Raw genomic sequence first — 14,203 nt, 5'->3', positions numbered from 1 at the left:
GACACAGCTGCTGTGGAGAGTCCTACCTTGTGCCTCCTCGCCTGTGTGTGTGACTAAGAGTCAGCTCAGGTGCACACTTGACTGTGTGCACTAAGCATCCTTCTCAAAGGTCCTCCACATGGCCAGGCACAGTGGCTTACCCCCATAATCCCAGCCCTGTGAGAGGCCAAGGTGGGAAGATTACTGAGCCTAGGAGTTCGAAACCAACCTAGGCAGCATAGTGAGACCCCATATCTCCCCCACAAAACAAAATACAAAAAAAAAAAAAAAAAAAAAAAATTAGCTGTGCGTGCTGACACGCACCTGTAGTCCCAGCTACTTCAGGGTCTGAGGTGGAAGGATCACTTAAGCATGGCAGGCAGAGGTTGTAGGAGCCAATATTGCACCACCGTACTCCAGCCTGGGCGACAGAGCCAGACCTTGCTTCCAAAAAAATAAGTTCAGCTACAGCATAATTACTGCAACTGCTAACAGTAAGTGTCTGTTCACTGAGCACTGGCTCTGTGCAGTGCCATCATGCCAGGTCACTGGCCTTATTCCCATTTTAGATGCAAAAACCATGCCTCAGAGAGCTCCACTAAGCAGAGCTGGATTGACACCCAGGTCTGGCTTTCTTAAGACTTCAGGTGTCTCCAGCAATAAGCCCCCAGGGTTTTAATCCAGGCCCTACCATTTGTGAGCTGGGCAACCTTGGGCAAGCTAATTAATCTCCCTGTGCCTCTGTTTCCTCACCTGCAAAATGAGATGCTACCACCTGCCTGGTGGAGGTTGTGAGGTTTAAATGAGAGACTGCTAGGTGGGTGCGGTGGCTCACACCTGTCATCCCAGCACTTTGGGAGGCTGAGGCGGATGGATCACCTGAAGTCAGGAGTTTGAGACCAGCTTGGCCAACATGGTGATACCCCAACTCTACTAAAAATATGAAAATTAGCCAAACATGGTGGCGGGCACCTGTAATCCCAGCTACTCAGGAGGCTGAGGCAGGAGAATCACTTGAACCCAGGAGGTGGAGGTTGCAGCAAGCCGAGATCTTGCCACTGCACTCCAGCCTAGGTGACAGAGTGAGACTCTGTCTCAAAAAATAGATAATAATAATAATAATAAAAGCAAACATTTATCAAGTGCTTACTTTGCGCTAACTCATTTACTCCACCTACGCGCTCCCTCAGCCTACCTAAGCATCTGCTGATGGAAGGAACAATTGGTTGGTAAAGGTTAAATGGTAAGTGGGAGAGCCCGCAAGTGAAATAACGGCTGTTCAAGGTCAAAGCCCATGCTGACTTCTGCCATCCTGCCCTTGTCACTGTCCCACTCTCCTCTTCCTACCTATCCACTGGTCCTTTCTGAATGAGTACCACATTCACTGCTCTAGAATAAGAGGGTAGCCCTCCCTAACCTGCTATGTGCTTATGACTCATAAGCATAATGCTTATTACTCTTAAGACAAAAGGCTAATTTTCCTAATATGTAAAGAGTTTCTACAAATCTACAACAAAATGACAGTAACCCAGATTTTACAATGGCAAAGGGTATGAGCAGTTTCATAAAACAGAAGGTACATATGGCTCTTACTCTTATGAAAATCTGCCTGAGCTCATTCACAATAAAAGAAATGCAAATGAAAACAAAACAAGATACTATTTTTCACCTATCTAGATCAGCCAAGTTCAACATACTGGTGAGGTTGCGGGCAGGGCGGGGAAGGCATAATCACATATTGCTGATAAAGGTTAAACTCATTTATACTCCACAGGGGCAATTTGGCAATATCTGTCAGAGATAAAAATGAATATGCCTTCAGAGCCAGCAAATTCCTTGTGAAGAACTTACCCTACAAAATGACATACATACAAAGGCATTCTTTGCAGCCTTGTTCACAATAGCTAAAGATCAGAAGTGACCTAAAAATCCAACAATTTAGACTGGCTAAATAAATATCAGTACATGCACACAGTGGAATACCACACAGTCATATAAAAGAATGAAGAATGGGAACGGGCACAGTGGCCAACACTTGTAATCCCAGCACTTTGGGAAGCCAAGGCGGGCAGATCACTTGAGGTCCGGAGTTCAAGATCAGCCTGGGCAACATGGTGAAACCCCGTCTCTACTAAAAATACAAAAATTAGCCCAGCATGGTGGCAGGCACCTGTAATCCCAGCTACTCAGGAGGCTGAGGCAGAAGAATCATTTGAACATGGGAGGCGGAGGTTGCAGTGAGCCGAGATCGCGCCATTGCACTCCAGCCTGGGCGACAGAGTAAGACTCCATCTCATTTTTTTTTTTTTTAAAAAAGAGAGAATGAAGAATGGTCTCCAAGATCGATTTTTAAATAATAAAAAATGCAATACTGCAGGCAGAGGATGCTACCCTTTTTGTAAAAATTGAAGGAAAAGAATCCATATTTGATTGTTTCCCTATCCAGATAACAAATGCAAGAAACCACCCTGGGAAGATGACAGGAGGCTACGGTTCAGGAGAGGGGGGTTCTCCACTATGCATCTTTTTGTACCTTTTAAAATGTGAATTATCTGAATGTATTACTAATTCGGATGTGAAAATTATAATTTTAGGAAAAAACAGATTTCCTTCCATGTGTGTCTTGCATTCCTGCAGCGCATGGGCTCCCCCAGGGCCGGCCCTGGTCTCAGGCATCCATGATCATTGGGGAGACACTTGGGAAACACTTTGTGGGAGTGAAAGAGAGCTCTGTGTTCCAAGTCAGCAGGACAGAGACGCAGGCAGGGCGGAGAGCGAGGAGCGGGAGAGCGGGCAGGAGGGGCGAGGCTGGGTCTGTGCTGTGGACACACGCTGCTGGGGTCCCTCTACCTGGGGGGCCGGAGCCGGGGAAGCCTGGCCGTCGGGGGCCTGAGGGCCGAGGCCAGCTCCTTTGGCGACGGGGGTGGCCGGGGCTGGGTCTTGGGCGGGAGGCGGGGCGCTGACTATGACCGAGGCAGGCACGGAGAGGTGGGGACCCTCTGCAGAGAGGGGCTGCTGGCTCCTCTCCTGCAACGGGCAGCCCGCACAGGGTCAGAAGGCCGCCCCCACGGGCCCTCGACCACCCCACCCGAGACCCCTGCCCCTACTGACGCTCCAGAGAACAGGGTAGTGGGCAGCCTGGCAGGCAGGGTGCCAGGCACAGAGGCCATGGAGGCCAAAACCCAGGCAGCCCGCTCCATTCTGAGCTCCTATTGGCCCCTCTGCCAGCTCCACCTTGCCCTGCCTCTCTCCTGCCCCACCTGCCTGTCCGTCCGTCCCTGTCTTGTCCACTTCCTGTCTAAGATCCCTCTCCTTGTCTGTCAGCAGGCCAGCGAATGCCTGCCTTTCTCTGTCCGTCTGCCAGTCCCTTTCCCTGTCTGTCAGCAGCCCAGCCGGTGCCTGCCCTTCTCTGTCCGGTGCCTGCCCTTCTCTGTCCGTGCACTAGTCCCTCTTCCTGCCAGTCCCTCTCCTCTTCCTGTCTGTCAGCAGCCCAGCCAGTGCCTGACCTTCTCTGTCTGTTCGCAGGTCCTTCCCCTTGTCTGTCTGTCTGCCAGTCCCTTTCGCTGCCTAACAGTTGTCCTGCCCCTCGTCCGTCAGTCAGCCAGCCTGCCAATCCATCTTCCTGCCAGTTCAGCCAGGGCCCTCAGCCCTCCAGCCTCCTCTTAGGGGCCACCTGTGCCATACTGAGACCTTCCCCCACAGCTGCCACAGTGGCATCCACTTTTGGATCTTGGCGCCTCGCCCCAGGGCCCCTCCTCCTCCCAAACCCGCCTCCTCTGGTACCTGCTCCCCTGCCCTGCCCTGCTTACCTGGGGCAGGAACATCTGCAGGGAGTCCTGAGTGAGGATGGCCGTAGGGGTGGCAGACGGCGGCTGTCCCAGGACGATCTTCTCCGGGCTAGACGCCAGGCCAGGGCTGGGCTGGGGGGTGGTGGCCTGAGGCGGGGCAGCAGCCTGTGGGGTGGGGGCCTGCGGGGGCTGCTGCGCCTGCGGCTGCTGGAGGCCCAGGGGCAGGGGTGTGCTGACCGCCGGGGGCGCCTGGGGGGCAGGCTGCACCGTGAGGACGGGCGCGGCCTCCCCGGTGGCGGCGGCAGGGGTGGCCGGCTGCACCAGGCCGTCAGGGGTGTTGAGCATGGCCACGGCGCTGGGGGGCAGGGTGACCCCCTGGAGGACGGTGGTGGCGGCCGGCCCGGCGGGCGCTGGCTGGCTCTGCGTGGGCAGGCTGCCCGCCGCCAGCGACACGGGCATCTGGAAGAGCGCAGGCTGGCCCACCTGGATGGGGGCGGCGGAGAGGATGTGCGCGCTATGGGCCCCAGAGTGGGGGGCCAACACGGGGCCCAGGCTCAGTGGGCCCGCCAGGTTCTGGTTGGTGAGGATGGGATTCGCGATGAGCTGTCCACCCGTGTGGGGGGCAGCGGCTGCCAGGATCTGCCCGCCCACGTTGGCCGGGAGGGCTGAGAGCTGCTGCGGGAGCTGGACCGCGGGGGCGCCAGGCAGTAGGAACTGGTTCTGGCCCGGCAGCATGTGCTGGGCGGGGATGACGATGCTGCTGCCTTGGTTCAGGAGGTGGACGCTCATGGGCTTGCTCAGGGCTCCGGGGGGCTGCGGTGGGGCCGCCCCGGTGGTGGTGGCCGGTGGCTGCTTGAAGACATTTGCCTGCAGCGCAGGCGCGGGGAAGCCCGACAGCACCACGTTCTGGCCCGCCTTCCCCGCCGCCATGAACGTCAGGTTCTGTGGGGCCTTGGGCTGCTGCGGGAGTGCCCCCGGCTCTCCCTGGATGGTGAGCGTGGCGCCCGCGGGCGCGAATGGCTTGGGTGTCAGCTGGTAGAGCTTGGGGGGCAGCACTCCCGCGGGCTTGGGCTGGATGGGCGTGGGCGTACGATGCAGGATCACGTTGGGCGCCGGGACCAGTGGCGACGAGCCGAGGCCTGGGGCCACCGCCAGCGGCTGTCCCGAGGGCGCCCCGCTGGGAGCCGAGGCGGCCCCGGCGCCTCCGAACACAGAGTTCCCATTGAGCGTGGTGGCCACAGCGGCCGGGAGGTTCTTCTGGATGACCAGGCCAGCCCCCTGTGGCGAGACACCGGCCGACGCCAGGGTCACGGGCTCTGAGGGGCCGGCCGCCGAGGCCAGGTAGCCGCTGACGGGCACCTGCTTGGCCAGGAGCTGGGAGGTGGGCGTGTTGAGCGCCATGACGGGCTGGCCCACCACCTGGATGGGCGCCAGGCCCAGTGTGGCCGCTGTGGCGCCCCCAGGGCTGCCATTGGGCAGGCCTTGGAGGCCAGGGATGGGCTGCAGTGTCACGTTGCCCAGGCCCACAGGCTGCAAGAAGGGCTGAACACTCAGGGCTTTGTTGACCACGTCCTGGGGCGGCACCAGGGCCTGGTGGGTCAGCACGGTGGGCGGGCCCTGCAGCCCCAGCAGGTCGGTGCCGCCTGGGAAGAGGGCTTGGGGCCCCGCAGCCACAGCCGCCGCCCCTCCAGCGCCCGTCGGGCCTGCTCCACCATCCGCAGGCTGCAGGGTGGGCAGCTGGAAGGGACCCAGGTCCAGCTCAGCCTCGGCCTCCAGCGTCTGCTCTGTGATGTTGGCCTCTTGGAGGCTCTGCTGGAGGATGTCACAGGGCTGGTCAGCGCCCCCACCGCCCCCGCCGCCGCCCCCTGTCGCAGGAGAGCCCAGGATGTCATCTTCCAGGAAGTCTAGGTCCACACTGGGGGCTGGCTGGTTGGGCTCTGGGTTCAGGTGGTTGCCAGAAGCTTCTTGCACATGGAGCTGAAGGCCAGGAAAGGTGGGAAGGAATAAGCTGAGGTTAGCAAGGGGCTAGGCTCAGGCCACAGCTGCAGCAAAGAATGCTGAGGTGACAGAGCAGCCATGTTCAAGAAAGAACATTCCTGCCTGGCATGGTGGCTCACGCTTGTAATCTCAGTGCTTTGGGAGGCTGAGGTAGGAGGATGGCTTGAGCCAATGAGTTCAAGATCAGCCTGGGCAACATACTGAGGCCCTGTCTCCATAAGAAAATTTTAAAAAAGAAAAATTAGCCAGCGGTGGTACCATGTGCCTGTGGTCTTAGCTACTTGGGAGGCTGAGGTGGGAGGATCACTCAAGCCCAAGAGTTTGTGGCTGCATAGTGGAGCTACGAGCACACCAGCCTGGGCGACAGGGGCAAGACTTTGTCTGAGAAAAAAAGGAAAAAAAAAAAAAAAGAAAGAAAAAAGAACATTCCACCTGCAAGTGGCTGGACCCAGGATCAAATCCCAGCTCTGCCAAGGCTTAGCTGTGTAACCTAGGGCGTGCTTGATCTGACCTCAGTTTCTCCATCTGTACCCATGAGTAAAATGTAATAAAAAAAAAAAAATATTCTTCAAGTCCAGGCACAGTGACTCACGCCTATAATCTTAGCACATTGGGAGCCTGAGGTGAGAGGATCACTTAAGCCCAGGAGTTCTAGGCTACAGTGAGCTATGATTGTGTCACTGTACTGCAGCCTAAGTGACAAGAGTAAGACCCAGTGGGGTGCCCTCAGGACAGCCGCTGGTGGTGGCCCCGGGCCTCAGCTCATCACCACTGGTCCCGGCGCCCAACGTGATTCTGCATTGCACACCCATGCCCATCTAGCCCAAGCCCGCAGGGGTGCTGTCCCCCAATCTCTACCAGCTGATGCCCAGAAACCAAAAATAAAGTCTAGGCACAGTGGCTCACACCTGTAATCCCAGCACTTTGGGAGGCAGAGGCAGGCGGATCACCTGAGACCAGGAGTTGGAGACTAGCCTGGCCAACATGGTCAAACACCGTCTCTACTAAAAATATGAAAATTAGCTAGGCGTGGTGGTGGGCGCCTGCAGTCCTAGCTACTCAGGAGGCTGAGGCAGGAGAATCGCTTGAACCCGGGAGGCGGTGCTTGCAGTGAGCCGAGATTGCACCACTGCACTCCAGGCTGGGTGATAGAGCGAGACTCCATCTCAAACAAAACAAAAATAAATAAAAACAAGCAACTATTGTTTAAATAGTCAATACATGCCTACGACACTTATCTGTAATGACAAAACCCAAAAAGCTCTAAGAACTAAGACTGTTTTCATAGCTCTGTTGGCAGCAAAACCTGACCAGAACCGACATGACACTTTAGGTGGGATCCATTTATCCACATGATGTGACTTCCTAAGTTTGGCCATCGAAAGGCAAGCGTGTGACATTACACACACCACACACATGGCACCACTTTTCTGGAATTTGAGAAATTCGAAATTCTGAAACACACCTGGCCCTAAAGGTTTCCAACAAGCGGTCATAGTCCTGGTGGAGAAAAGCTCACATCAGCCGCTCCCATTTGTGAGCTTCTGTGCCAACCACACTGTGAGTTCAATGCTTTTTGTTTTTTGGGGTTTTTTTTTTTTTTTTTTGAGACAGAGTTTCACTCTTGTTGCCCAAGCTGGTGGAGATCTTGGCTCACCGCAACCTCTGACTGCTGGGTTCAAGCGATTCTCCTGCCTCAGCCTCCCAAGTACCTGGGATTACAGGAATGCACCACCACGCCTGGCTAATTTTGTATTTTTGGCAGAGACAGGGTTTCTCCATGTTGGTCAGGCTGGTCTCGAACTCCCAACCTCAGGCGATCCACCCACCTTGGCCTCCCAAAGTGCTGGGATTAAAAGCGTGAGCCACCGCGCCTGGATTCAATACTTTTTAAGTGCTTTTCATGCTATGCTGGACTGCAACCCAGGACACGCATGGAAAAATATCAGCATGCATATGTGTGGATAGCCCCACAAACAATACTTATCCAGTTTTCCATCTCCACCAATACCTAACCAGATAACCCATAAAAACCTGCAGCTTCCAAGATTCTCAATAAATCCACATGGAGGGTTCACAGTAGCATCCGGCCCCTGGCAGATGCACGAGAAGCATCTATCATCATCACTGTCATTATTATTGTGATTGTCCATGCTGTTGTTGGTGACAGTCCCATGAGGCGGGTGCTGCTCCCTTCCTCATTTCACAGATGAGGGGACTGCCTGGGTCAACCACTGGTGAGTGGAGGGGAGTGGCAGGCAGACAGGGCTCTGGCTCAGCCTCCAACCGACTGAAGACCAGGCAGGCCACTGTGACCCCCTGAGCTCTTAACTGCCAGATGGTCACAACCAACCTGCCTCCTGGGATGCCTGTGAAAATTCACCGACGTCACGTGCAGAGAGTATTTAGAACCTGACCAGGGATCTTAGGGTATACAAAAATGGTGGTCACAGTAAGAAGTGTGATCACAAAAGAGTAACAGGATCACTGCTGTTACTGGGCCTGTAAATGGACCAACGTTATATAATTACTGCATTTCCTCCTCATTTATATTATGAAACATAAGCTATTTGGAATATGATATTATAGCTGTGAGAACTAAATGAAGATGACAAGGAAAGGCCAGTCGTGTAAGTGTTTGGTGAATGCGTGTTCTGATGATGAAGACGGAAGGTGGGAGGGTGAGGAGGGGGAATGAGGAAGGGGAGGCGGGGAGGGAGGAGGCCAAAGGAAGAGTGGGGGAAGAAAAGGTGAAGGGGGAAAAGCAGCAACAGAAGAGGGAGAAAGAGGAAGGAGGTGGCCACCGTGGTGTGGACAACTGGCACTTAGTCATGGGACTGGCAGTCAGGCACACAGTGGGTACTCGATAAACGTCCTCTGCATTGGCCACTCTGGGCTTTGCTCAGCACTTGTCTTCACTGTCCAGGTGAAGACTGAAGTCTGCAGGTGAGGAGGCCCCTCCCCTAGGTCACACCCCGCCATGGCTGAGTTGGGCAGGACCCCAGGTCTCCCCCAGCCCTCTGCTCTCCAGAGGAGTACCCCTGTGAACCCCACAACCCACATCTGCTTCAGCTCCCCAGAACCACTCTGCACCAGCCGCCCCAGGGCCCCAAGGCCTCGGGACCCTCACCTCTTCCCCGAGGGGCCTTGCAAGGCACAGTCAGCCTTACCCATGTTGGCCCCCCCCCAGGGCTCCCCAGCTGTGCTCCATCCTGCACTGCCAGGGTGGTCCAGCCACCCTCAGAGGCCCACCCCCGCCCTCCTCCTGTCAACGGCCCTCAGGAGATGAGCCCAAGCCTCCCCTCTTGCCTTTAGGGCCCCCCTCCCACTGGCAGCCCCAACAGCTCAGGCGAAGATTGGGAGCCACGGCACTTACCCCAGGACCTTCATAGAAGGCACTTTGGGCCTCCCCGGGATTATCCAGGAGGTCATCACTGTCAAGCTGCAACAAGACCCACCCCATCCAAGGTCAAGGGTCAGCAGGGCAGGCCCATGCTCTGGAGCAGAAACCAATTTAGGGTCACTCGGGACAAAAAGACAAGGGTTGGGATGGGAGAGGGCTGGGGGTATGGGAAACTCTGGCCTCCGAGAAGAGGCCCCAAAGGCAGGGGCTTGGGTGCCTGCCTAAAACCCAAGGCATCCCCAGCGCTGAGTCCCCGAGCCTGGCCTGCAAAATGATCCTGCCATGACTGCCTTGAATTCCAGAATCCTGCCTCCACCACGCCTCTGCCCAAGCTGTGCCCTGCCATTGCCCCCAGTCTCTCCAGTAGCACAACCTTCAGGAGCGGTCACCTGTGGTCCAACAGCTCCTGTGCCTTCTCACTAAGTACTCCATTCCCAATGCAGCCTGAGTGCCTGGCACGCCCACCATCCGGGCACCTGACAAGCCCTGCGGTGCCGTCTCTGGCAGGGCAGGGCCTTCTCAGATGCCTAGCACCATCCTTAGTGCCCAGAACAGGCCCTGGCATCCACGTATGTGTCCAGTGAATGTCTGGGTGTGGCTGGGGCTTCCCTAATTTCTTGTTCCAGCTGGACATCTCTCCAGAACCTCAACTTGTACATCCACCAGCACCACCTGGACTTCCAGAATCTTCCCCAAATTTCCAACCTCAGAAAGTGGCACCAGAATCCACCCAGTTGCCCAAGCCAAAATCCAGGAGCCATGGTGAACACTCTCTCCCCCTCAACATCAAGTCCACCAGCAAGTCCAGCTGATGCCACCTCCCAGAGAGATCCCAAATCCAATGCTGCATGCCTCCCCCACTGCCTGCACCATGGCCCAGGCTGCCATCATCCCATTGCTCATGCCTCTGCTCTACAAATTATTTGATACCTCTCCTTTCAAGAGGTGCTCAATTATCCTCCCTCTGAGTGCTGGCCAGACTGACTGATTAGCTTCTAGTGAATACATTGTGATGGGAGGAAGGGCGTGGGACTTTGGAGACTGCATCATTAAGGGCACTGCAGGTTCCTCCTGTGTTCTCTCTCAGATTACGCGTTCTGGGGGAAGCCAGCTGCCATGCTGTGAAGACACTTAAGCAGCACTATGGAGAGGCCCCCGTGGTGAGGAGCTGAGGCCTCCTGCCAACAGCCACGGGAATAAGTCCTGGTGGAAGCACATCTGCCAGCCCCAGTCAAGCCTTCGGATGACTGCAGCCCCAGCCCACAGCTTGACTACAACCTCATGAGAGTCCCTGAGCCTGAACCACCCAGCTAAGCTGCTCCCAGATTCCTGACCCTCAGACACTGCAAGAGCTCTAACAATTGCTGAAGGTACTACATGCTGGGATAATCTGTTACACAGCCAGAGATACTAATACAGCTGCTCAGAGCTCAACAGACTTCTACTTTTCCCCCATTTTGTTCTGTTCTCTGGGCAGCAAATCAAACATGGCATTCTCCTGTTTAAGAGCCCATCAGAGCTGCCTGTCACATTCAGAATAAAAATAACAACTCCTCTATTGGGCTTCCAGGCCTGCATAACCTGGTGGTTTTTACCTACTACAGTCTCACCTCCTACTAGTTTCCCCTTTAGTTTGGCCCCACCAGCCTCCTTTCTGTTCCTCAACCACGCCAAGCTCTCTCCCACCTTTGAACTTGCTGTTCCCCCTGCCAGGAGCACCGGCCCTGGCCACCTTGCTGTGATCCTTCACGTCTCACCTTCAATGTTACCTCCCTCGTGTGACCCTCTCTGACTACACTATCTAAAGGAGCCCCTGGGACCCATTTATTTTCTTTTAAACCTCTTTCATTGTGCAAATGACACTATTATGTTTTTTATCATACTCTACATGGTACTTTTCACCATGACCTTTATTAGTGACTGGTTTCTTTGTTTACCAAGGAGGTGTCCATGGCAGTAGGACAGGGATTTACCATGAGTTTTGCTCATTGCTGTAACTCCAGTGCCTGGCGTTAAAGCCACAAGGCAGATGGCTACTGCATCAAGGGGAAGTGTCTCTCCCTGTCCCTCACTCTCAATTATACAGCCCCCCATATAGGGAATGCCTCTCCCTGCGCCCAAGCTTACCTTCTCAGATCCATGCAAGAAGTCATTGAGGGCCTGTGGATCACTGGAAAAGAAGAGGAAGAGAAGCTGAGGAGGTAAGGAGCTGGGGAGGGGAGGGAGGGGAGGGGTTGAGACAGAGGGCAGGGGGTGGGGAGCCCGTTACTCACCAAATCACGTCTAGTAAGCATCTCCCATCCTCATCATCCATCGCCACTGGATGGGGTGGGGTCAGGAAGAGGGCGAGGGAGACAAGGTTAGATTTTGGCAGCTTGCCTGGCCCCCTCCCTTCAGGGGAACCCCCTGGAGGGGGTCAGAGTTTCTGTTCCCTTGAGTTCATGGAGATAGACGGGGACAAGGAATACCCCCAGGTGCCCTCCTAGCCAGAAACCCCTGACCAGGGACAGGGTCCTTTTCCTCCCGCTCCGACTCTCCCAGCACCTGATGATGATGATGATGATGATGATGATGATGGTATCAACTGAGACTAAGTGGGTCCTGACTGTGCCTCACACACACTAAGCTAATCCTCAGGATATCCCAGGAGGGGCCCCACAGCCCGTACTTTGCAGATGAGAACTGGAGGCACCGGGAGGGTCATCCTCCGTCTCCCAGCAAGCAGGCAGCAGAGCCAGGCCTGGAACCTAGGAGGCCTGGCTCCTGAGCCCTGCTCTTCACCACCCTGCTGTCTTGCCTCCCCAGACATGGGGCGTGTGGTGGGGGTCTGTCCTACATATAAACAGGTGAAGGAGTGAGGGAGCCAGTGTAGAAAACAAGAAGGGCTTTGTGGCTCAAGGCTCTGAGTGGCCCTTGAAGACGTCTGCAGTGTGTTCCCGAGGAAGGGGAGGGTGGTGGGGAAGCTAGGCAGAAGCAAGGGAAAGGGGCTCATGAGGAGGGGAGTTCTGAGTCAGAGAAGCCACCGGGGTAAGGCTGAGCCCCATGGTCTGAATGATGAGGATGAGGATGGCTAACATTTGTCGAGCACTCACTAGGTGCCAGGCACTGTCTGAGCACTTCAGCAATGTTAGCTTGTTCCACCCCCATAGGGAAGGGATCGTTATTCCCACCTGACACCAGGGGAAGCAGGTATTCTCTGTATTTATTTACCCATCCACGCTCACATCCACCTAGCCTTCCCTCCCTTCAAACACCCCTCCAAATATTCCTCCAACCCTCCAAAACATCCCTCCCTTCCCTGCCTCCATCCATTCATTCACTTCTTTATCTTTCCAAACATCCCTCCAAACATCCAACCAGCCCTCAGAAACATTTAACTAGACAACCCTCCCTCCAAAGCTTCCTCCTTCCTCCCTCTAGCCATCAGTCTCTTCTTCCCTCCATCCTTCCATCTACCTACCCATCCTCCATCCTTCCCTCCATCTACCTACCCACCCTCCATCCTTCCATCCATCTACCTACCCATCTTTCCATCCTTCCATCCATCTACCTACACATCCTCCATCTTTCCATCCACCTACCTACCCATCCCTCCATCCTTCCATCCATCTACCTACCCATCCTCCATCCTTCCATCCATCTACCCACCCATCCTTCATCCTTCCATCCATCTACCTACCCATCCTCCATCCTTCCATCCATATACCTACCCATCCTGCATCCTTCCATCCATAACCTACCTACCCATCCCTCCATCTACCTACCCATCCCTCCATCCTTCCATCCGTCTACCTACCCATCCCTCCATCCTTCCATACATCTACCTACCCATCCTCCATCTTTCCATCCACCTACCTACCCATCCCTTCATCCTTCTACCCATATACCTACCCATCCTCCATCCTTCCATCCATATACCTACCCATCCTCCATCCTTCCATCCATATACCTACCCATCCCTCCATCCATCCATCTACCTACCCATCCCTCCATCCTTCCATCCGTCTACCTACCCATCCCTCCATCCTTCCATACATCTACCTACACATCCTCCATCTTTCCATCCACCTACCTACCCATCCCTTCATCCTTCTACCCATATACCTACCCATACTCCATCCTTCCATCCATCTACCTACCCATCCTCCACCCTTCCATCTACTTACCCATCCCTCTATCCTTCCATCCATCTACCCATCCATCCCTCTATCCTTTCATACCTCTACCTACCCATCCCTCCATCCATCCATCTACCCACCAATCCCTCCATCCTTCCATCCATCTACTTACCCATCCCTCCATCCATCCATCTACCCATCCCTCCATCCATCCATCTACCCATCCCTCCATCCATCCATCCATCCATCTACTCATCCCTCCATCCTTCCATCCGTCTACTTACCCATCCCTCCATTCATCCATCTACCCATCCCTCCATCCTTCCATCCGTCTACTTACCCATCCCTCCATCCATCCATCTACCCATCCCTCCATCCTTCCATCCATCTACCCACCCATCCCTACATCCTTCCATCCACCTACCTACCCATCCCTCTATCCTTCCATGCATCTACCTACCCATCCCTCCATCCTTCCATCCATCTACCTACCCATCTCTCTATCCTTCCATCCACCTACCCATCCCTCCATCCTTCCTTCAATCTACCCACCCATCCCTCCATCCTTCTGTCCATCTACCCACCCACCCCTCCATCCTTCCATCCATCTACCCACCCATCCCTCCATCCTTCCATCCATCTACCCACCCATCCCTCCATCCTTCCACCCATCTACCTCCCCATCCCTTCATCCTCCATCCATCTACCTAACCATCCCTCCATCCTTCCATCATCTACCTACCCATCCCTCCATCCTTCCAAGCTTCCATCCAAACACCCCTCCTTCCCTTCTGTCAAATACCCACACAGACCCATCCTTCCAGTCACTCATCCCTTCGTCGCTTCCTGTACCCTCTGCCCCCCTCTCCTCCCAACGACACATACAATACACAATGGAAAAGAAGACCTGATTTCTG

At 55.0% G+C, this 14,203-nt stretch overlaps 1 protein-coding gene across 1 annotated transcript in view; it reads right to left on the bottom strand.

Annotated features, from left to right (window-relative positions):
• Positions 1-14,203, bottom strand: part of BICRA (BRD4 interacting chromatin remodeling complex associated protein) — a 100,853-nt gene that overhangs the window by 18,037 nt on the left and 68,613 nt on the right. Inside the window, exons 3-7 of the mRNA XM_030942775.1 lie at positions 11,442-11,487; positions 11,296-11,338; positions 9,142-9,207; positions 3,789-5,744; positions 2,830-3,006 (exon numbers count right to left, since the gene is read on the bottom strand). Of these exons, the coding sequence (XP_030798635.1) occupies positions 2,830-3,006; positions 3,789-5,744; positions 9,142-9,207; positions 11,296-11,338; positions 11,442-11,482 (2,283 nt within the window). The 5' untranslated portion in view covers positions 11,483-11,487. The remainder of the gene's footprint in view (positions 1-2,829; positions 3,007-3,788; positions 5,745-9,141; positions 9,208-11,295; positions 11,339-11,441; positions 11,488-14,203) is intronic.

Source organism: Rhinopithecus roxellana, chromosome 12, assembly GCF_007565055.1.
Source record: "Rhinopithecus roxellana isolate Shanxi Qingling chromosome 12, ASM756505v1, whole genome shotgun sequence".
Taxonomy (NCBI): Eukaryota; Metazoa; Chordata; class Mammalia; order Primates; family Cercopithecidae; genus Rhinopithecus; species Rhinopithecus roxellana.
Note: the sequence above shows the minus strand (reverse complement) of the source record. Positions and strands in the feature narration are given on the sequence as shown.